At 38.7% G+C, this 22,492-nt stretch overlaps 1 protein-coding gene across 1 annotated transcript in view; it reads right to left on the reverse strand.

Moving 5' to 3' along the window:
• Positions 1 to 22,492, reverse strand: part of LOC145986623 (putative fatty acyl-CoA reductase CG5065) — a 140,951-nt gene that overhangs the window by 54,635 nt on the left and 63,824 nt on the right. The window contains exon 2 of the mRNA XM_083120854.1: positions 13,885 to 14,114. Within this exon, the coding sequence (XP_082976980.1) occupies positions 13,885 to 14,082 (198 nt within the window). The 5' untranslated portion in view covers positions 14,083 to 14,114. The remainder of the gene's footprint in view (positions 1 to 13,884; positions 14,115 to 22,492) is intronic.

Below are 22,492 nucleotides of genomic sequence, written 5' to 3' on the forward strand. Positions count from 1 at the left end.
ATCAGCAAGCGGACGTGGATTCTGAACCGTAAAGAACCTTCTTATCTGTAAATTATTTCAATTCGGTCCAGGGACCTTTCTTTCGGATCAATTTAAATACGGTTCAGGAACCTTTTTTCCGGATCAATTTAAATCCGGTCAAAGTTCCGTATTGAAATGACACAATAAGCAACAACGAATTTCAATTGTGTAAAAAAAAAGTTTCGTCCCTGTTGCTGAATCCAATAGAACCCATTAGAATTTACCTTACCCTGTACCTTTAACAACCCTGATTTTGAGTGCAGTGAATTTCTGAATTCATGCTTTTGTGGTGGGAGAGCGTTTTAAGGTAGAGATTTAGTTTGGACATAAAACTAAGAATGGTTCTAGAGTCTTGCAAGATTATTATTTGTTCTAAAAAAAATACTGATCGGACTCCTGAAATTATTACACTCCCTGATCAACTTGGTTAAATTTAAGAAAACTCCTTTCAGCCTCAACTTCGTCATGGGGAAGCAAGTCGTAATAAGTAAAAAATATATATACACATTGAAGTAAACTCGTTACTGAACTTCCCGCTCATTCTTGGTACAGTACAACTCGTTATGAAACGACAAGTCTACACGAAAAACTGGAATCGAACTGTCCTTTGGCCCAGAGCATGTAGGAAGGAGGAACGAATGATTCATATATGAAAACGCCTTCGGTGGTGCTTGATGCACAATACGTGTTATCTAGCTGCAGTTCTTTACCTCCCGAATCCAGGACGACGTTGACGTTGGACTGTCGTTCTGATCACACATACGTCCCCCCTCTCCCCAACTCTCTCGACTTCGCGAAACAGCGTTCAGGAAATCACGAATATACTCGATGTTTCCTTATTTGCTTTCAACATATTCCAAGAGAAAGCCTCTTCCAAGGGGATTAGAGAATAAAAATAATCGGTGTCGGTCAAAAAAAAAAAAAGGGGGGGGGGGAATCTGTAAATACTTCGAAAGACAGTTTTTTTGGTATTTGAAATGTTTAAATGCACGACTATTTTAGTGTATTTCTCAAAGGAAAGTACAGCTATTTCGAAGTCCCTTGTGGTCATGAATTCTCCATGTAATAGTAATACAGGATGATCCAAAAGTCCCAAGACCCGTGGCGGAGCACATCGCGCTACGATGCCAGGGGTCCCGGATTTGAATCCCGGCCTGGGCGTGGGCATGGATATTTGTGTGGCCATTCATCAGTTTCATCATATCATCACTCATCCCCATCTTCGCAAGTTAGTCCAAACTGATACAAATAATAATAATAATCCTGTGCGGAACAGCCCATGAAGGGCCTTGGCTTACCTAGGTAGGTAAGCCAAACTGACACAAAAGCGAAGTAAAATAAAGAAAATCAATCAATCAAAAGTCCCAGGACACCATTTTTTTATCTGAAACGGATGCTGTAATGGCAGATCCAATTTCAACTGGGTACATCGGGTTAAGGTGCCCATGCGTGAAGGTGCATCCGGGACATGGCCACCATCATAATTCCGCCATATTGGATTGAGCTAAAAAAAATGGATGGGGGCCATGTGGGGTATCAAGACACATTAGAATTTTCCACGAAATGCAATACTGTAATTAATTTTGTGATAGCTGTAACTGTACAAAAGTTATTTACACTGAAAGTTGCCACACCTGTTTGTTGCAGCTAACGAATGATGGCACGAATACTGCAAGAGAGGATTGAGTTGATAGTTGGGGAACGCAGCAGCCGTGTCATAGCTGCCGACTTCGACAACAGCCACCCTGAAAGAGGTCCAATTTCTCACAGCACAGTCGCGTCTTTGCCAAGTTTCGTGAAACGGGAAGTGAGGAAGACAATATCCGCAGTGGCAGCCGTCCGAAAACAGCAACTGACGAGATAACGAAAGTCCAAGTAAGAGCACCCGACGTTTAACAGCAGAACATAATGTCAGTCAGCCGTCCATTGTGCTGATTCTGCATACTAACAAGTGGCATCCATATAAAATACAAATGCATCAGATAAAGAGTTTCCGTCCCTTCTCACAGAAGACGGGTAGTGTTGCCCACGAGACGAGACTTTGCCCTGTCTCGTCTCGTGGAGTCTCGTGGAAATGCTGTCTCGTCTCGAAAATATTCGTTTGTCTTATGACACATGGTCAATCTCGTCTCGTCTCGAATTTTTAAAAGCCTGTCCCGTCTCGTCCCGTGGGCAACACTAAAGACGGGTGGATCTCACGCCTCGAAGAGTGTGTTCAGCACGATGGGAACCACATTGAGCACATCCTCTGGAACATACCGGTGGGACCGCATCACGCGGTTACCATTTCCAGTGTCAATAACTTTTGAACCGTTACAGCATTGCATTTCTTGGAAAATTCTAATGCGTTTTGATACCCTTGCCATTTTAAAAAAAATTGGCCTCAATCCTATATGGCCGACTTGAATATGTCGACCATGTCCCGGAAGCACCATCACACATGGACCCCTTACACCGATGATGTACCTAGGTGAAGTTGGATATGCCATTACCGCATCCATTTCAGAGAAAAAAGGGTGTCCTTGGACTTTTGAATCACCCTGTATAGTCGATAATAATAATAATAATGTTTTTTAAAACTATGACAGGTAGTAATAATAATAATAATGTATCGTTAAACGCGATATACCAGATGAGGGAAAATGTAGTACAAATCCTCTTCTTTCTTTTTTTCACATTTGAGGCCATCAAAACACTGAGATGCAGTGTCTCACATTTTGTTACACCTATTACCCATCTCAATCAAGGTAAAAGTTCGCAATTTTGGGTACGAAATCCGTTTATTTTTACTTCTCTCTTGTCACTTTTGACTAATCGCAAAGATGAGGATGAGTGATGATATAATGAAAATAATGAAGGGACACTCACAAAGGACATCCATGTCCAGGCTGGGATTCGACCCCAGGACCCTGGCATCGTAGCTCGCTCACTTAATTTTCAATTAATTCCACGAATGCCGACAAATACTGTAGAGTCAGTCTCTGTGACAGAGTGGTCAGGGCATTGGCATATTGGCGTACGCAGAGGAGGGGGCTAGGGGCTACAGCCCTCTCCGAAATTTTGAGAAAATGAACATTTTCAAACAAAAGCAATTAAGAACTCGAAAAAACAGAGTAATAAATGCAAAATCGCCTTAAAACGGAAACCGATTGCAATTTTTGAGAGTGAAATGTTTTTAATATACTGCATATCTTATTGTTTATGCCGCCCCCTCTAGAAAACAGCTATGTGCTATCCAACTTCAAAATTTCAGCCCCCCCCCCCCCTCTCGCCTCGGAAAAAAATCTAGCGTACGCCAGTGGGTCAGAGTAACACCTTACGGTCAGAACAAGAACGTATTTGAGGGGGGGGGTCCAAGTTCCCAAATTAAATAATGGAAATATGCTTCTTTAGAAATTGTTATTAATTTCCTCTGAACTTATTCCAAGACAAGGATTATATTGGGATCATACGGCTTTGAAAGATAGTACCAACGATATATGCTTACGCACTTCTATGTATGATAATATGCATAAAATATTAATCCGGAACTTTACTTTTCACCAACTGGATCTAAAATCCTTCTTTGTTATTGAATTAATATTCAATTTTTCTCCTATTTGACATGATTTTTTTTTGCCAGGGCACTTGTTTTATGCAAATTATGCCTATGTTAAGTACAGGTAAGCTAGATATTGAATACGTGCTGTTAAATCTGTATTGTTATACCGCGTTTTTACCTATTCGTGTAGCTAATAATAATAATATAATAATTTATATATTTTTATGAGTATTTATTTAATTTAATATACTTATAATATAATAATTTTAATTTAAACATTATTATTGTTATTATCATTATGATCATTAAAATTATTGTTGTTATTATAATTATTATTCCTGAGACACTTGGTTCGGAACCCCCCCCCCCCCTGAAATATATTTCTAGATACGTGCCACGGTCAGAAGTCCCATGTTCGAACCCTACGACAGTCAGAAAAGCGACATGAAGCAATTGAAATGCGAATAGCAAGAAAGTCTTCTAAAAATAGCACCACCTCATGACCTGTAACTTACTAAAGCTTGAAATATTGCATTCTTCAAAACAGGCTTTACGTTATTTACTTTCACCGGCTTCCATTCAAAGGAAAAACCAGTTCGGCACATTCATGGCGCGCATACGTACCAGACCTTCTCTTTCAACCCACGTAACGTTTCTTCATTTTCTGCCACCGACATTAAATTACTAATGATCCACGATTTAACATATCGTGCGATGTAAACACCATCAGCAAATGCCATGAGGCGATTCAGTTACAGCATGAAGCGGCGAATATGATGTAATATGTTGTAAATATGTGTATCGCTAATTCGTTTGGTCAGGGAAAGGTTATAAAACTCATGACACATGTCCATCGTTGGATTACGCAGAGAAAAATACGAGTCCACTTACGCACTCAAACAACACCATTGGATTTCCAGAAAAAGTGAGTTTGGCGAATTGGTTATGAAACTGAGTAAATACGTAATAGCAAAATGTCCTATAAACAGAGAGAATACGTTTACGAAATCACGGGAATTGTCAAAAATATATATTTTAGAAATTCACCAGTCTTGCCATAAATACTGTTACAAAAGTCTGACGTATACCATCCAACAAGTGTAAACAATAGAGCGCCACCTATGTGCTGACTTCCACCCCGAGTCATTGTGAGTGTGGCTGTGAAAAAGCAAGCACGTACTTGCAGCTGTCAACATGGAAAGGGGAGTTTACGAAAACCGTGTCGCTGTGATAGCATTACGCAAGGTTGGAAAATCAGCCAGGGAAATTTTCAATACCTTAAAAAAGTTGAAAGTCAGTCGAATGTTTGTGCATCGAACCATCCAGCGCTTAACTGAAACCGGGTCGCGACAAGGTCGTCCTTGCACTATGCGGACCTCAGCAGTGCAGAAGGCAGTGCCAGCACGTGTGCGCCCAAAATCCAGTTCGTAAGCAGGCAGTGATGGCTCGTGAGATGAACGTATCGAAAAGATCGATGTCCAGGCTACTTCGCGAAGGACCTTGGACTTAAATCATATCGCCGATCTACCGACATTACCTTGACGCACGACTGAAGCAGCAGAGGGTGGTGAAATGCAGACGCCTCCTGCAGCGTTACACCCAGAATAGACATCTTTTCACCGATGAGAAAATCTTCACCATTGAAGAGAGCTTCAACCGTCAAAATGATCGAGTGTGTGCCGCTACTTCGCAGGAGGCCCGTCAACAAGTTCCCAGAGTTCAGAGGGGCCTTCATCCCTCTTCAGTGATGGTTGGTGGGGGATGAGTTATTCCGGTGCCATCCAGCTATATTTTTGTGAAAAGGGGGTTAAAACCATGCAGTAAACCAATGCAAACACACTCCTGGATCCCATTGTGGAAGATTTAAGCACCACATTGTTTGCAAACCAACTGTGGATTTTCTATCAAGATTGTACTCCAGCCCACAAGGCACGATCAACACAACAGTGGCTCGAGCATCACGTGCCTGATTTCATTTCACATGCAGACTGGCCTTCTAGCAGCCCCGACCTCAACCCATTGGACTACAAATTATGGTCAGTGCTTGAGGGTATTGTCTGCAAGAAGCGGCACCCTTTAATTGCCAGTTTGAAGTGTTCCTTGGTAGCAGCAGTAGCAGATTTTCCAATGGACATCATGCGTGCTGCAATAGATGAGTGGTCTGGATGACTTCGAGCCTGTGTGCGTGCCAAAGGTGGCCATTTTGAAAACTGATTGGTGCTAAGTGTGGTCAATACTCCATATAACTGCCATGTAACGTTCAGAGAGCTGCACATCGGCCAGAATCGCTTACTAGGACCGCCTGGCTAGCGAGCTGGCGAGTAAAACTATAGACCTGGGTTTTGACCCGTCAAGCATTGAAAGCCCACGGGTAACTGGAAGGCCTTGCAAGATGAAGCTCGCTTATCTTCACCGAACGCTCATTCCGATTTTGCACCGTCTCCAGATACATGAGTCACGCAGTCACCGTTGCCAACTTTTAGATTCTAAACTGGTCAAGGAGCACTTAAAATGTTTATCATGATTGATTGATTGATTTAATTTATTTGACTTCGCGTTTTGTGCCTCTAGGCTAATTTGCGAAGATGGGGATGAGTGATGAAATGATGAAATTGATGAATGGACATTCACAAACAACCAAGCCCGACCGGGATTCGAACCCGGGACCCTTGGCGTCGCAGCGCGATGTGCTAACCACTCGGCCACACGGTCGGGCAAAATGTTTATCACTTTTATGAATTTGAAATTGCAGACATTTATTCCTTGGTAGAAAACCTTTGTATCACTCATACCCAGTGGCGGCGATTGGGTTCCAAAACTAGGGGGTCAAGGTGTAAAAGTATGGGGTGGCAAGGACAGTTTAATTTCCCTTGGTACATGAGGTTGGCCTGGTGCAAAAGTTTCAAAAAGTGGAGGGGGTGGGGCAACTGCACCCTCTTGGTCCCGCCCCTAATTTCCGCCACTGCTGACACCTGTAAAGGAGTACGAACTAAATTTTGTAAAAAGTGCCATCGTAAATATTTTGGAACTTTGCGTAACTGGTGGTTGTTCTACATTATACTCTTTTTGGGGGTGCTCCCCTATGGCGCAGTGGTTGTGTCGTCGGCTTGTAATCAAGGGGTCCCGGGTTTGATACCCGGTGGAGGTACATAGTGGTTCGGATCCCACTTTAAAGTATAGGTCAAGTCCCGATTAGCCTTATTGTGCATAAAGTGACCAAATAAATGAATCAATCAATTAAACAGATTTTCTCTCTGGTGTAATTTTGGCAATTCAATATCCGAATTAGTTGCTCAAGATATCACCCCTCAACACTAAGGCACGATGGTCCATATAATGGAACGTGAAATCAGAATTTGCATTATAAAAGGTTTTTGCATATTGTCATCTCTTTCAACAAATCGTCGTTCGCTCATGTTGTTGCTAGTTATCTAGTTCTACAGATCGCATTGATAGTAATACGATGCAAAATATAATTGTTAGCTTGTATCTTCATACGGGTGCAAATAGCAGGCAATGCTATTTACAGATTTCAACAAACAAGCAACGTAAAATTGAAACCGAGAGAAGATTTGCGATTTCAAGACCATAAAAGTGACATAAAATGAACAAGACACACAAACCTATTTCAAGACCTTCGAAACAAATTTGGAAAATATGTGGTAGTTGGTTTGACATAATAATGAAACTAATTTGATAAGTTACAAAATCTTAGGTACAGTGGCGTAGCAACATATCGCGAGGCCCTGGGCGAGATTAGAATGCAAGGCCCCATCCGTTCTTTAAGTTTGAAATATCAATGTGAATCGATCAAGGAAACGTCAGCAAATTATCATATTTATATAATCGCCTATAATAATAATAATAATAATAATAATAATAATAATAATAATAATTAATTTCTGACGAAAATTATATTTAATAGTACGCGACAGAGAAATTTACACTTGGCAGAACTACAGTAACACGCTGCTGGAATTTTCATTAACCAAAGTAGTAGTAATAGTACGTTTTTTAAGATGTTCTTTAGGCAGTAAGACAACTGAAATATCCTTAAACGTGCTAAACTTTTTTTGTCAGAAATACAAACTAAGAATCTTTAAATATAACCTATATATTATTTAATGAGTCGTTCTTTGTTTCCTCATTTCAAAGTTTGTAGGATGTAAATGTCATAAATCATGGCTTAAGTAGAAAATATCGAAGGACGCACATAAAATGTCGGTGCTTGATAGAGCGGGGGGAAGGGGGTGCGCTAAACCACAATCCAGGGCCCCAAAGTATCCACCTACAAGTTCTTCGACAAAATCGGTTTCAACATCAACAAATCATAAAACGATAGTCATTTGCCCCATAAGTGTGAAATCTTTGGTGTAATCAATTGATATAGCTAATTTGACATTTTTTAATTAGCAATTTAATTTAACTGCACATTAATTGTACCAATTAACTTTGAATTTTAGGACTTAGATGATAATAATAATTGTGAATATCATTTTGTTGTTACGTCTTAATGTTCTTGTAATATTAAATATTTGACGCAGTACCGTAACAAAATCGTAAAGTACGCGTCCGCAAGAAACAAATTTGGGTCCCTCAAGTACAGTCAAATTCTTTCAGGAAATTTATGTAATTACTTATAATGGCTGGTTGTGGCTACACTTACATTAATAATTATACAAATCGATGCTCTACCTCTGAATTTTCACATATTACAACATATCTTTCTTTGACATTTATGTAGCTATTCAAGAGAAGAAAATACAAATACTTACTTATCCCCTCCCCGCCCCTCTTAACAGCTGGGTGGATAAAAATAATGATTTTTATTTATAATTTTTGATATTTTTTATGTAAATCGATCTTTTATGGCACCGTACACATAGACATATTTTTTATATAGAAAGGCTTTATCTGATAAACGGCCCTGTAAAATATTTAAACAGTTTGATTAAAGAAAATAACAAATTACATGTAAATATGCATTTCTCTATTTCTGGAACTGAACATAATGAACCTAATATGAAAATATTTGTTGAATGTGTTAATGAAACTATTATAATTTCAGTAACTTTTCTTACAGTGAAAATAATAAATTCTGGATGTACTTTATAATTTTAACTTAAAATAATTTTTACAGTCTTTGTAGCAGAATTTTTTCAGATGACATATTACATTTACTTTCGTATGAGCTTCACCCCATCAGTACATATATTTTGTTTCCTTTATTTCCTTGCTTAGAGCATAATAAACACCATTAAATGATTACGAGATTAATATACTTTCACAAAAAGTGAACCTGATATCTACAAATTTCTTGTGTACATTATTCTGTAATTTTATTTAAAGTGATTTCAATAAGTAATTTTTAAAAATAGAATTCCTCAATTTAAATCTTGATTTAAATCAAACCACCTTGCTTAACAGAAAGCTGGCTTCTGGTTAGCGAATGACACTTTTACTTCACAACATCATTTTATCTTGCCCTTTCTCATTCAAGAGTGAGATTACTAAGTCCGCTAAATTTGGGCTGAATCATGCCATTTTACACTACCTTCCACAAGTTTTTCCTAAGTTTCAATTTTGAGAAAGATAGTTCTTCTTTCGTGGTTGTTACTTGAAGAGTAGGAAACAAACAGAAGACGGTACAGGATACAGAGAACACTGGAAGCTAGTGTAGAGCTATCAAGGAGAAGAAACTTTGCCAAAGCACTTGATTTCAGATTTAAGCACATTCCTGAAACGTAGAACTTAATCAGGAAATTCGGAAGATAAATCATCTGGTGCCCGTTACTGAGGGCAATAGCTGCATCTGAAATTGTAGGAAGGAAGGAAGAACTGATAATATTATCCATACCCTTCTTCAGTTTAAAACACCGGAAGCATTTAAATGCCCCATACTTTGCTTCGTGGCAGTTTGAGGTGCTTTATCATTAACATATTAAAATCGGCTATGCAAGGTCACGAGACAGATGATTAGCCAAGACAAAGCGCTTTTTATTCAAGAAAATAATACATGGATAAAAATGTCCAAGCAATTTTTGCGTTAATATTTCACATGAGAATTGAGAATTATTTAGACTTTTTAGGAGCCCCTTAGGCTTAGAGCTTTCGCGCGCCTCTGATTTGACGTATTTATTCAACTTATAACGTTAAACTAGAATATAAAACTAGATAAAAAAGGTTTTAATTTTATTGCCCACAAAAATGAGCATTTTCTATCTTTCTCACTTCCATTTATTACGCTTTTCGTATCAACCTCAATGGACGCGAGGCCCCTACATTTGTGAGGCCCAGGGTGGTCGCCCACTTCACCCACCCCTTGCTACGCCAATGGTTGTACAACTTCAAGGCACCTGCGCCTAGCAGAAATTCAAATATTTCCATGCGTAGTGAAATATAATGGCCGTTGGCAACACTGACAGTAGTGCTCTCGTATACCTGCAAGAACTACGAGTCTCACGGGTCTTCTTAAGACCCGGGTAATAGAAAAACCTGGCAGGCATTGATGCCTGTGCACAACTGTGACGTGAATCTCGCTTGCGCGATGTCGAACACCTGGGCTTGACGTGCGTGTTGCATATTATTGTAGGCGCGCCTCCTCGCAGACGGTTTTTTTTCGGGTCTTGTGCAGGTCTCTGTATCTTTAACCACTGCTCAGTTCTTCATTATTTACACGAGGCTCTGGCGACTGGCACTATGGCCAGTATAATTCTGTGTGTTGTCCTGTGTTTTGTCCTTACGTGTGCTGAGTGCCCCTTTACAGCCTCAGCTTTTAACAGAAGTCAGAATATTTTAAGATTTTAGTTATGCAACGTTAGAGTTGTTATTTGTAATGTTAAGGGGCTGGCCCCCGTATAATCTGACGGGTGCAAAATAGCCTAAGTGATGACGCACCCAAAATTTTAAATTCAAATTCATTATTTACGTTGTAACAGTATTTCTGGCGAGACTATACACCCGCCGGATCCTACAACAGTCCTCGTGTACCACATGGGCGCCTACAAGTAGAGCCAAAAGAATGGGGGAGGAGTGCCCCTACTTTCCTTAAATAGAAAAAACTACCTACTTTATTTATTTTATTTCCATCTCTTTTCCTCCTTTCTGTTTTTCTATCTATGTTTTCCTTTTTTCTCAGAATGTGTTATTTTTATTTTCTATTGTCTTTCTTATCAATAATGTCTTTTATTATATTTTCTATTTTATTTCCTATTTCCTTCTCGCTTTCTGAGGTCCTCTTTGGTTTTCTCATATATATGTCTCCAGCTTTTATTACTATTTCATCAGCTGTGACAGCTATTTCCTCATCCATGCAAATGATTGTGTTTTATGTATACTTTATGCAGAGGTAGGTTAATCGAGACTGGACATACAGTTTAAAAGTGCCATCCGAACCATTTTGTGCCTGCACCTGGTATCGAATCCGGGGTCTATATGTAAATGTGTGCGTGTTTTTCAGGGCGAGATTAAAAGTAGGCTACTCTTCTGAATGCTGCTTCAAAAAATCATTAAATTCAACAAAATACAGTAAAATCTCCTTAAAAGGGGGGGGGGGAGATAAGTTGACCGGTTTAACGAAAGTCCGGATTAACTGAAATAACCTAAAAGAACAGTAGAAAGTGCATTAAAACTCCGATTATAGCAACAAAACACGTTTATTATGGTGTATATAAGGGGCATAGGCCTAAATACACTACACAGTACAGTATAAAGTCTGCGGGAAACAGAATTTCATCAGTGGTTGACTGCCTTTTCTTTGGGAAGTTCTCTTGTTGACTTGTAGCCACATTTAAAACCTTGCATTCTGCTTCTTTTTGGGGAGGGCCTTTTGCCTGTCCGGATTAAGCGAAGTCCGGCTTATCGGGGTCCGGATTAACGAGGTTTTACTGTATTCTGATCAAGTTAAGAATATCTGTACATTGTAAAGTTGGGTGAAAAGCAACACCAAGCGCGGTATTACAGAGTCCCAAATTAGGTGTAGAACAGTCAGAACAGTGATCGTAGGCGTCTCCTGAACGCATGCGGTGCATGTTGCGCATGCGTTCAGGAGACGCCTCTGACAGTGATGTTGGTGGGCCTCTCTAATTACGTAGTAGTAACGTCGTCGCCTTGCAGTCAAGGGATCCCGGGTTCGATACTCGGTAAAGGCACATTGCACAGTGGTTCGGATCACACTGTAGACTGCATGCCCAGTCCCGATTAGCATATATGTGCATAGAGTGGACTTGAAAACAATAATTCAGTCAATTAATCAAACTTATGTTGATGTTAATGTAGAATTGATGTTGTTCTGCACCATCTTTGATGTCTTGTTATACCGTTTTTTGTCGAACATCCAATGGCTTTTAGCACCCCATTAAGTGTTCTGTTACACCAATTTTAACTAACTTTTAACCACTTTTAGCGGCAAAACAGCAGTGGCGTAGCATGGACATTTCGGGTGGGAACACCAAGTCCGAAAGAAGAGTCGGCCCTTTCTTGCTTAATAATTTATTTATGGTATTAGTCGCCACAGGTATTATTTGCCTGAAGTAAGCTGGGTTTTCAATAAAACATCATCATTGCATGTTTTAGCTAGAAAATTAGATGCCTCACTATGCCACAAATGTTTTGAACTCTGGTGTTCTATACCTTTTTTTATATCTTTCTGCATGACGCAAGTCATTAAAAACCTACCTGAATCACAAGCGCCTCTGAACAACAGTAGACGTCATTGTTGTGGGCGATCCAACTACTGATTGATTTGGTTTAATTTATTTCGCTTTTCTACCACTTTTGGTTAATTGCGAATATGAATATGAGTGATGATATTGATGAAGGGACACTGACAAAAAACACGTGCTCACCCCGGGATTCAAACCAGGGACCTCTGTCGTCTCGGCGCACTGTGAAAAGAAGCGTGGATGATCCAAATATCGTACACTCTACTGACGTAACAGTGCCGATTAGTAATTCAGACCACTGTTTATTACATCTTGAGAATGCTGATAAACATTTTAAAATAATTTTCTCCAGAGACCATTCGATGTTAAGAGTTTTCAAATGAATGCTAAACATTTCCATTCACACAATATTAAGTAGTTAGATAATAACGAAAAAATACAATAAAAAAATAACAGTTTTGCGGGTTAAGTGGTAGAGCAGCCACAGGCTGAATTTCTACCACGAGGACTTCACCAACTTATTTGACAAAAACTGTGTTGATCTTTTAGTTTCTAATACACATCGCTGTTCGTGCGATAAATTATACAATGCAGTGGCCATTAAGAAGCAGTATATTTGAGATTGGTAAAGTTACGTCAGTCAATATTGCGTATTGTAGCATCACATAGCACGAGTTGCATGAGCGCAAAGAGCGAAGAACCGGGTAGGAATTCTGCCGCTGTCGTCTGCTTCAGAAGGCAGGAAGGGTCACATGAACCAATCACGGTAGACCTCTCGTACGCTGGCGTAAGAGAGCCCATTTACGCGCGTGCTGTAGAAATGGAAGCTTTCCCTCCATAAAGGCAGCAAGGAATATAGGAGTCCTGTACGCCGAACCTGTTCGGCGTCCGGCCGGGAAAGGCATTGAAAAGAGATGCTAGAACGAGTGTTGAGAGTGGAGTGTTGCAAGTGGATCTCGAAAAATAGCTATTATAATGCCATGAAGGTCAAACATATATGAAACTAGTCACGTTTTACTTTATAATCACAGCATTTAAGCATTTTTGAAATTTTAAATCTGGGAACGCTGGGCGTACTATAACGCTACGCCACTACAAAACAGTAGTATAATTGTTGCCTTAAGGAATAGCGCGAAGGCAGAAATTGAACATTTCAACTTCTTGCTATTTTTGTCAGTTCTGAACTCGCGACATAAGGTTTTATTCTTAACTGTTCTCAGTACTTTAAATAAATAAACTATTATTATTATTATTGCAAAAGTAATCATGAAAAACATCGACTGCTTTTGTTAATTTAATTTATTACATATATATATATATATATATATATATATATATATATATATATATATATATATAACACGGACATTTCCCATCACAGCATAGGCGGAGAAAGAGGCGGAATATATTTATTCATCCAGCAGGAGTCCGAGTTGTTGGAAAAGATGCAAGAATGTAATAAAGAAGGGAAATAATACACAGGTTACTAAAAATGCACATTTTTTCAAAATTAAAATGTGGTGGAATATGCCTTAAAAGCTAGGGTTTGCGCCCCGCTCACCGCGACCAATCGTGATCTAATCCAGGTGTAATAAAATATATTCATTGAACAAATAACATTATGAAAAGTATCAATATTTGTGCATTTTTTGAACTTACCGGTGCATTCGTGAGTTCTTGAAGCCGAGTCCTGACGTCATTCCCCTTCTTGGGCCGTATGAGGAGGTAGATGGTGCTTATCCCGGGACACGACCTCAGTAGCTTCTCCACAAGCACCTTTCCCATGAACCCCGTGGCACCCGTTACCAACACGCTACGGCCACGGTAGAAATCAGCGATGGGGCTTGACGAGGACATAACGAAGTCTTTTCGAACTGGTTCGTGATATTCTGTGGAAGAAAAAATCAGCTATGTCAATTTCTTTCATATATTTAAACACGCCAGTGTTTGGAAGTAGCCAGCTATTTTCCAAAGTAAGTTGCTGTAACAAACAGAATTATTGTTTTGAAATAGAAGCATCCTTATCAACAATAACCTTACAGTAGGGAAATAATCCAGATTTGGCACCTGTGTGTCATCTATGGATAGTAAGGTGAAAGGATTTTTGGGGAATTACCTAACTTTTACAGTTACATAACAAGTACTAGTAATTCTCAAGTTACTTTTGAAAAGTAACTTTCCAAACATTGATATACCTAGGTCCGCTCAGAAAATCTGTATTGTTAATGTTTCGTTTTATTTTAAAAATATAACAGTGCAAACGCATAGTGATTATACTAAAAATAAATTTTCGTGCTGTGAAATTAGAAATTATTGATTAATGAATTATGTAAAAGTAAAGCCACAGATAACCCTGGAAAAGACAACCTTGCGCATTGCAAAGTGCCATAAAGAAGGCACTTTGGGAGGGGGGGGGGGGGGTTAGGGTCCCAAACTTCCATGATCTCTTTGGGTGAGATGTGATCAGCGAAACCCCCTGGGATCTACATAATGTTGGTGTTGACCCAGCATCGTGAGAACAAATAGGGATCTTATTATAGCAATAGTACCAAGCTCCAGTCTCGAAAGTCAGTGGTGATCGACGTGCTGACCCAGTCAACCAATGAAATACCACTGCAGGTATTGTCCACCAATGAGCTATTGCACCACGGAGAATGTACAAATTTTTACCGCTGGAACAAGAATGTGTGGCAGAATGTAATTCCGTTTACCAGTAGAGTACAATTTAACTTTATTGCGCGACAATTATTATTTTACATAACATTTGGAATGATTAAGTTTCTATTTTCTGTACACAATAGTAGTCGTTCCACTTCTGCTTTTTTCTTGTGACATATCCAGTTTATCACTTCACATGGTATCACTGAAAGAGTGCGCATTTACGAGCCTTATGAAGAAGAGTGAACTTGTATAACAAATATTCTATTGCGTATAGAATTTATATAAACAGGGTGCCCATAAAGTTCCGTTACCATTACAAATTGTTATAACGCACGAATCATAGATGGTAGAAAGCAGTTTTTTTAAAAAAAAAACATGTTTCACAAGGCCCGCAGTTTGTGTCACAACACTTCAACTTTCACCCAATTTGTGACTTTCAAGCATGCGAAAGTCAATCTAAGCCATGCACGAGTTAGAGTATCGGAATTCACCCTTTTGACAGCTTCAGTGATACTCATTTAATGCGCCGTAATGTCGGAAATAGGCGCTGTGTACATGTAATTCTTGACCTATCCGTAGGTATTCTTTATCTTCTTCTCAACCTCTGTCACCTCCCCCCCTCCCACCCAAATGTTTTGTTCTGAAAAGAAGAACGACCCGGTCTTCTTGTAGTGCATCATCAATCAACAGCAAGCATTCACCATAGCACTATCACAAATATGCAATGCATAAAATCACATTAGTTAAGCAAACTGTGCTCCTTGTAAAACATTCTGCAAAAAAACTACAGCTTTGTATCATATGATTCTTGGGTGATAATTTGTAATGATGAAGGGACTTTATGAGCACTCTGTACATACTTTTCTTGTAACTTTAATATGTATCATCCACAAGCTATCCGAGATTACCACCCAGAATTTTCCGCGCATCAGGCAGACAACCTACCTACTAGGCCAACGAGGTTATTTCGCCCCACTTTTCTGCCACTTCAAGATAATCGCGGCGGTCATGATAAAACAAGATTAGATGAATGAGTACAAAGGAATCTAACACGGAACATTCGTTGGATAACTCGTGTGTAGAGAACTCGACAACCTCGCCTATTCGATATATGAGACAGAGATTCTGTGTGTGTTATTTTACGTCGTCTTTCCTACTTCTTGCGTTAATCACGACGCTGAGGATCAATGTTGAACCGGATGGATGAAATTGATGAAGGGAAAACATAATGATACATCCATATCTTAACCGGTGTTCGAACCTGTGACCTCTAGCTTCGTAGCACGTTGGGATGACCAGTTCGCCACGGAGATCGGCGACTATGACAAGTACGTGCAATCACCGAAATTAGTAGTATTGCGTAATTTATATATAGCAATTTTGATAGTCATTTTAAGGTTTTGTAATATTAATGAGGCTGTTCATTGCCAAACTTTTCCGGTGGCGGCGCCACCCCCGTTGCGTTGCGAATTATTATACATTATTCTTGACCGGATTCTTAACAATCGATCACTTAAATTGTGAAAATTGCAAGTGACGTAAAAAAGTGCTGTGCAATTTTTAAGGCTTCTTTGAGTTCCGATATATTTTCTGTTGTTGACGATCGTCTGTTCAAAAGTCTTACTCTTACAGCACTGATTATTCAACTATCATGTTCAGACATCATTTCTGAGGTTAAGATGATATTAAACTTGCAATTTAATTTAATAGCAGCACGTTCGGCATCAAATTTCTCATGTATTTAAATGGGAGAACAAATGCCGATCAAAAGCGTGGGGACGCAACAGGGGTGCTGCCACCTACAATAGTTTGCTTTGACCAGGCCCATTAGAAAAATATTTACATTCACTAAGAATTTAAGGCTGATTACATTAATTAATATAACATTACTTTTAAAGAACAATCGATAAGTGCCATTGAACAAAAATAGGTACTGATTGATTTATTTTACTTCGCTTATCTGCCACTTACGCATGGACGTCCGCAGGTTTTTCCAGGGAGGGGCAAGGAAGGTATTTTTTTCCAGGGGGGCAAACAAGGCACATTTTCACCAAAAATAGTGTTGTTCCCTAAAAAACATTGCTTAAATTTGAATTGATGGTGTTCATGCAATTATTAACACACATTATTGCGGTTAAAATGAAATTATATGTGTGAAATACATAAATTTTGTTTGACTTTCATTTTCCAGGGGGGGCCAAGGCACCCCCTTGCTCCCCCTTCCGGACGCCCATGTACTTATGGCTAATCACGAAAATTAGGATGAATGGTGATAAGATGAAATGGATGAAGGTACAATCCGAAACACACATAGACAGCACACAATACAAGTCTTACAGAGGATTATACTGGCTGAGAGTCGAGACGCCAGAGCCTCGTTAGTTTGCAAAATGCAGTGCAGAGTGTATTTCCTGGAAGAGAGGGTAACATTTGAGTGTTTTTAGAAAAGGTCACGCGTTATACCGCCGACAATAACGCTGTATAAAAGCGAATTGAGACAATACCAAGCGAGATTGAGTGTACTTACACCCAACAGCAAAATAAATAGTAGGCGGATTTGTCCATCACCACTTTCATCCAGTCTGTTTTCCACAATGTGGTGATCAGGAATTTAGGTTGGTTTCTATCTTCTTATATTGTGAATATTTTAGTTCGAAAGGACCAAGTATTCATAAAAACGTCAATAAAGAGAGAATTCCGTTCCCAAAAACAAAACTGTACAAGGTTAGTCTGCCGAGCGAGTTAAGTGGTCGACTTTCGTCTCCACCAACGAAGTGTCCAGGTTCGAGTCCTGGCCTAAGCAAAAGTACGTATTAAGGGGTCCGTGGGGTCCAGACACCCCTCCCCCAAAGACTGAGTACTCTATCCCCGTCCACAGATCAAACTTCTTCTCCAACTCTTTCTCTGTATCGGCTGTAAGACTATGGAATCAGTTGCCAGAAAGCACTAGAACAGTAAGCTCCGTCGCTTCCTTTAGCAGACGTGTTCGCCACTCTCTTCAGAATTCTCGTTAGATCTTCCCCTGTCAAGCAGACCAAAGGACATATGCAAGTGCATTAATTCTTAAAATACTTTGTAATTACTTCTATACAATTTTAAATTTTGCATTCCAATATCGTATTTTTTGTATTATATATTTTGTATTTTGTGTGTTATATTCAGGGCATTATGACTTGTGTGTATGAGTATAATGTGTGTGTGTGGACTTATGTGAAATGACTTAATGTATTTTGTGTATAATATAATAATGTGTAATTTTATGTGTATGGTTGAGTGGACGGCCTTAACTCCGCCATTTAAAACAAGGCGTTAATAAATAAATGAATAAAATATACTTGGCAAGGATTATATTGGGATCATAGGACTTTGACTGACAATACCAGAGAAGATTTTTGCACTCTACTACCTGTAACAATATATGCATAAAATATTAATCAGGAACATTACTTTTCGTCAACTGGATCTAACATTCTTTTTTGTTATTCAATAAATATTCAGTTCCTTATTTTACAATAAGTTCCTTAATTTTGGCGATCTAAACTATATGTAAGCTAGATAATCTCTATTCTTATATCGTCTTTTTACCTATTCATGTAATAAAAATGCAATATCAATTAATTTACATATTTAATTAATTTAATATAATTATATTATTATTATTATAAACTTGGTTCGGACCGCCCAGAAATATATTTCTAGATACGTGCCTGAGCATGGGTGATCTTTGCGAATATCACTTTATAGTTTTATCTAATAATCAGTCTTCCTCATCGTAATGATTAGCCAAAACTGGCAGAAAAGCGACGAAGATACCGATATTTCCATATAGGCGCCCGAGAGCAACCTGTCTTCAGTGAGCGGGTGTCCCAATCCCCCTGAACCAGTTTCCAAAGATCCGAAGCGCCGACGCGCCCCGCAGCGGCACCCAACGGTACCAACCGGTTCTCGGATGGAACCTTGACCTTAATTCCCGTCGTTGCATCAGCGGCGGATACAGTTCAAGGGAAAGCTGCCCCTCGCGGACTTCCGCATTATTTAACTTCCTGCAGACGTTCTTAAGAGGAAAAATAAGCATATATTGACTTACGCAACTCGGACAAATCCGACAGGGTTGCAGTGCCTGATATTTTATTGTGGGTTTTTGATAATCTTTCACATGTACACAGGAATTCCCCGGCAAAAGATAATTATTTTATCTCTGCCAGGGATGTTTCTATCATCCTAAAAGGAGATGGAAATAAAAGCACATAGTATACTATTTCCTAACTAGGTAACAAACAAAATCATATTAGAACAATCATAATTAGGGCACGGAAGTTGAGGAAAAATCCTTTTTTTTCCTAGTGACCGAAGACGAGGCCCAACATAATATATGTTCATTTTGGGCCATTGTATGCCAGAAAAAGGTGGGTTTTATTTGTTCTTTTTCGCTTTTTCGGCGTTTTTTGGCTTATTGGTCGTTTTTTAGCATTTTTTTAGGTCTTAACGGCTTTTTTTTTGCAACTTCACCTTCTTTCGACTACGTTTTTACTGCCTATTCTCAATTCGAATCATCATCAGTTCAGCACCTCTTAAACATCCTTTCTGTAGTAAAGAAATAAAAAAGAATGAAAGAAATATATTTGAACCATCCCTGAAACGAGAGGAAAACATTTTTGGACTGAATGAATAATAGTTTTTTCGCACTGTGTGTTCCATACCACCAGAATTTTATATTTTTTTATTCATTAAATATGTAATTAAAACTGAAGTTATTAATTAATTTGGATCACATTTATACGTCCTTTTTTCCGTTTTTAAGTCCTTTTTTTGATATTTTTAGGTCTTTTTTTTTGGCAATTTACAGGTCTTCAACTTCCGAGGCCTAATCATAATGAATTTGCCTACCAAAATGTATGCAACCTTGTGGATAACAGAAGGACACCCCTTTGAAAAGTACCAACCTTACCGAGCCGAGATAAAAGCAGGCTGTTTTGCGCTTCAGTTTTCATGCCATGCTGCTGATATTTTGCAAGTATTAAAGTGTTCACAAGAAAATTGTAGACACATTAGATGGATGTTAAGTTTGAACTTGGAAATATAAATTTTGTCAAGTTTGAACTTGGAAATATAAATTTTGTCAAGTTTGAACTTGGAAATATAAATTTTGTCAAGTTTTCGGTATTACTAGTTCTATACAGTTCTGAGTTCGGGTTGTCTTAGAATGTAAATATTCTGTTTCTAAAATATCTGTAAAAGTTATCAAAAGATCTAATGACCTAAGTTACTTAGAGCCGCAAGGTAATAGTTTAGCTTACTGACTGGTAACATATACATATTTGCATACGCAAAAAGAAAAAAATAATAATAAAATAAAATAAACGCCCACTACGCATCCCCCAGAACAAAAACCTTAATTCGCACAGTGGGCAAGTGCAGGGCCGGATTGACCCACCGGGACACCGGGCAAAATCCCGGTGCACCCCCTCATCTCAGAGCCCTTCCGAAAACACATTTGGCGCCTGCTTTTCCTACTCTCACACAATCGGTCGCAGATATAGCAGTGGTCAATAAGCACTTTTTTTCCGTTCCCTCATTGATTTTTAACAACAAATTAGAACTGAGTGCCCTGACGCCTGCTGAAGAGAAACAATGACTCCCAAGGATTAGTAATAATCAGAAAGAAAAAAAGAACACAGACGTAACTCGCGCGGACTGGTCATGGGCCAATTGCAATAACATCCCAGTCTATCAGACAGACACTTGCCACCCTTGTGTTTACTGTTGTGAGGTTTTATTTCCTTTTTACTAGCCATGAACATACTTACCGGAGTTAGGTGCTGTCATGTTTCTTTAATTTGTTCGCCTTGTGTCAGGCGAATAGACAAAGTACACTGTTCGGAATTACGCTAGTTGTCAGTTCCGTTGTTCTTGTGAAAATTTGAGGTAAGTATTTTCATGTACAATAATCAAACTCATTTCATTTTGTAGATAAAATATTATCTCACACTGTTAGAAAATACCTTCGTGTGATGTTAAAAATATAAAGAGAAGGGCTAACAAATTTTACTCTAGTCGTGTAGTTTCCGGTCTGTTCCTACAGTCTTGTCGTGCTTGCCTTGTAAAAGTATTACCGCCCTAGTACATGATTATTTGTTTGTTTGCAAAGAAACGGATGCAGTAAAAATATCCTTGCCCGGCCAGACAAACAAGCAACATGATTTCGCTAGGTGAGTGCATCTCCTTCACGCGACAGAAGACACCTTGAACGGACAACTAGACAATGTTTACCTCAGCGACGGAGGAAAATATTATGAGGGGCGAGAAAATTTCCGAAATTCATCCATGGGCGTCCGTCAAACCCCCCGTTCACAGCTTTTGAGGCAATCATTGTTGCGATGATGTGTTTACAGATTTTTACAATTACAGCTACTCTCTCAGATTATCTACACACGAGGAACTTATATTTCGTTCAAGCTGGGCGATATGTCTAAAAACTCATAAAGTGCCAGGACTTATGGGTTTATCTATTGAAGCCGAAATTGCTAAAACAAAGAGGGAAGAAAACTAGCATGAGATGAAAACGTTGGATCAACTGATTGACAAATTTCGTTTAACTATATTCAACTGCGTTGTGGATGTAATTGTTCAAAGCATAGAATATCGATTTTCTGTTCGCAAGAAGTTATATCTTGATTTGGAATGCTTCTATCCAAGAAAGTAGCTCCTCAGGCTTTGAACAAAATTTGTGAACTGGACCAAAACACTGACAACAAAAGACTGAAAAGAAGAACTTAACGTCATTCGCTATCTGGCTTCAAATAGCAGTCAGTGGAAGAAGATGATTACCAGTCTGACGAGTTATTGAACATGGAATGAAAATTGAAGAAATGGATCAGGTAGAAGGTGAGCGGATGTATTCGAGTAAAATATACAACAGCTGCATCGAGTGTGCATACCGTGTTATTCGTTAGTAAACCGAACTGTATAAAGTTTAGAACAATATAATACGAGTAACAATTTCACTCACGCAATTAAGCTGCGAAAGAGCTTTTCTTCCAAATTGAAGATAATAGAAACAAGACTATGTAATAGTCTATTGAGTGAAAATCTTGAAGCACTCTTCTTCATGTGAATGAGATATTTTCGTTGCTATCGATAATTACAATATTATCAACAAATTATGTTGTGAAAGTTCTGAAATGAAACGCCTTCTTTCACTGAAAAATATTATTTCACTTCTGGTTCGTTTCAATAGCAAAGTGATTTCAAGAAACTGTTGACATAGTTCTACGTACCTAACAATAGTGTAATTGTATTTTAAGGTAGTGAAACAACCTGACACTTATTATTTTGTTATCTATGTTGGTAATAACAATCTATTGAATTCTTATGTCTATTTTAATGTAATTGTATTTTAAGGTAGTGAAACAACCTGACACTTATTCTTTTGTTATCTATGTTGGTAATAACAATCTATTGAATTCTTATGTCTATTTTTAATGTAATTGTATTTTAAGGTAGTGAAACAACCTGACACTTATTCTTTTGTTATCTATGTTGGTAATAACAATCTATTGAATTCTTATGTCTATTTTTAATGTAATTGTATTTTAAGGCAGTGAAA

The sequence above is a fragment of the Lepisma saccharinum genome, chromosome 4 (assembly GCF_977018435.1).
Source record: "Lepisma saccharinum chromosome 4, izLepSacc3.1, whole genome shotgun sequence".
In the NCBI taxonomy this organism is placed as follows: Eukaryota; Metazoa; Arthropoda; class Insecta; order Zygentoma; family Lepismatidae; genus Lepisma; species Lepisma saccharinum.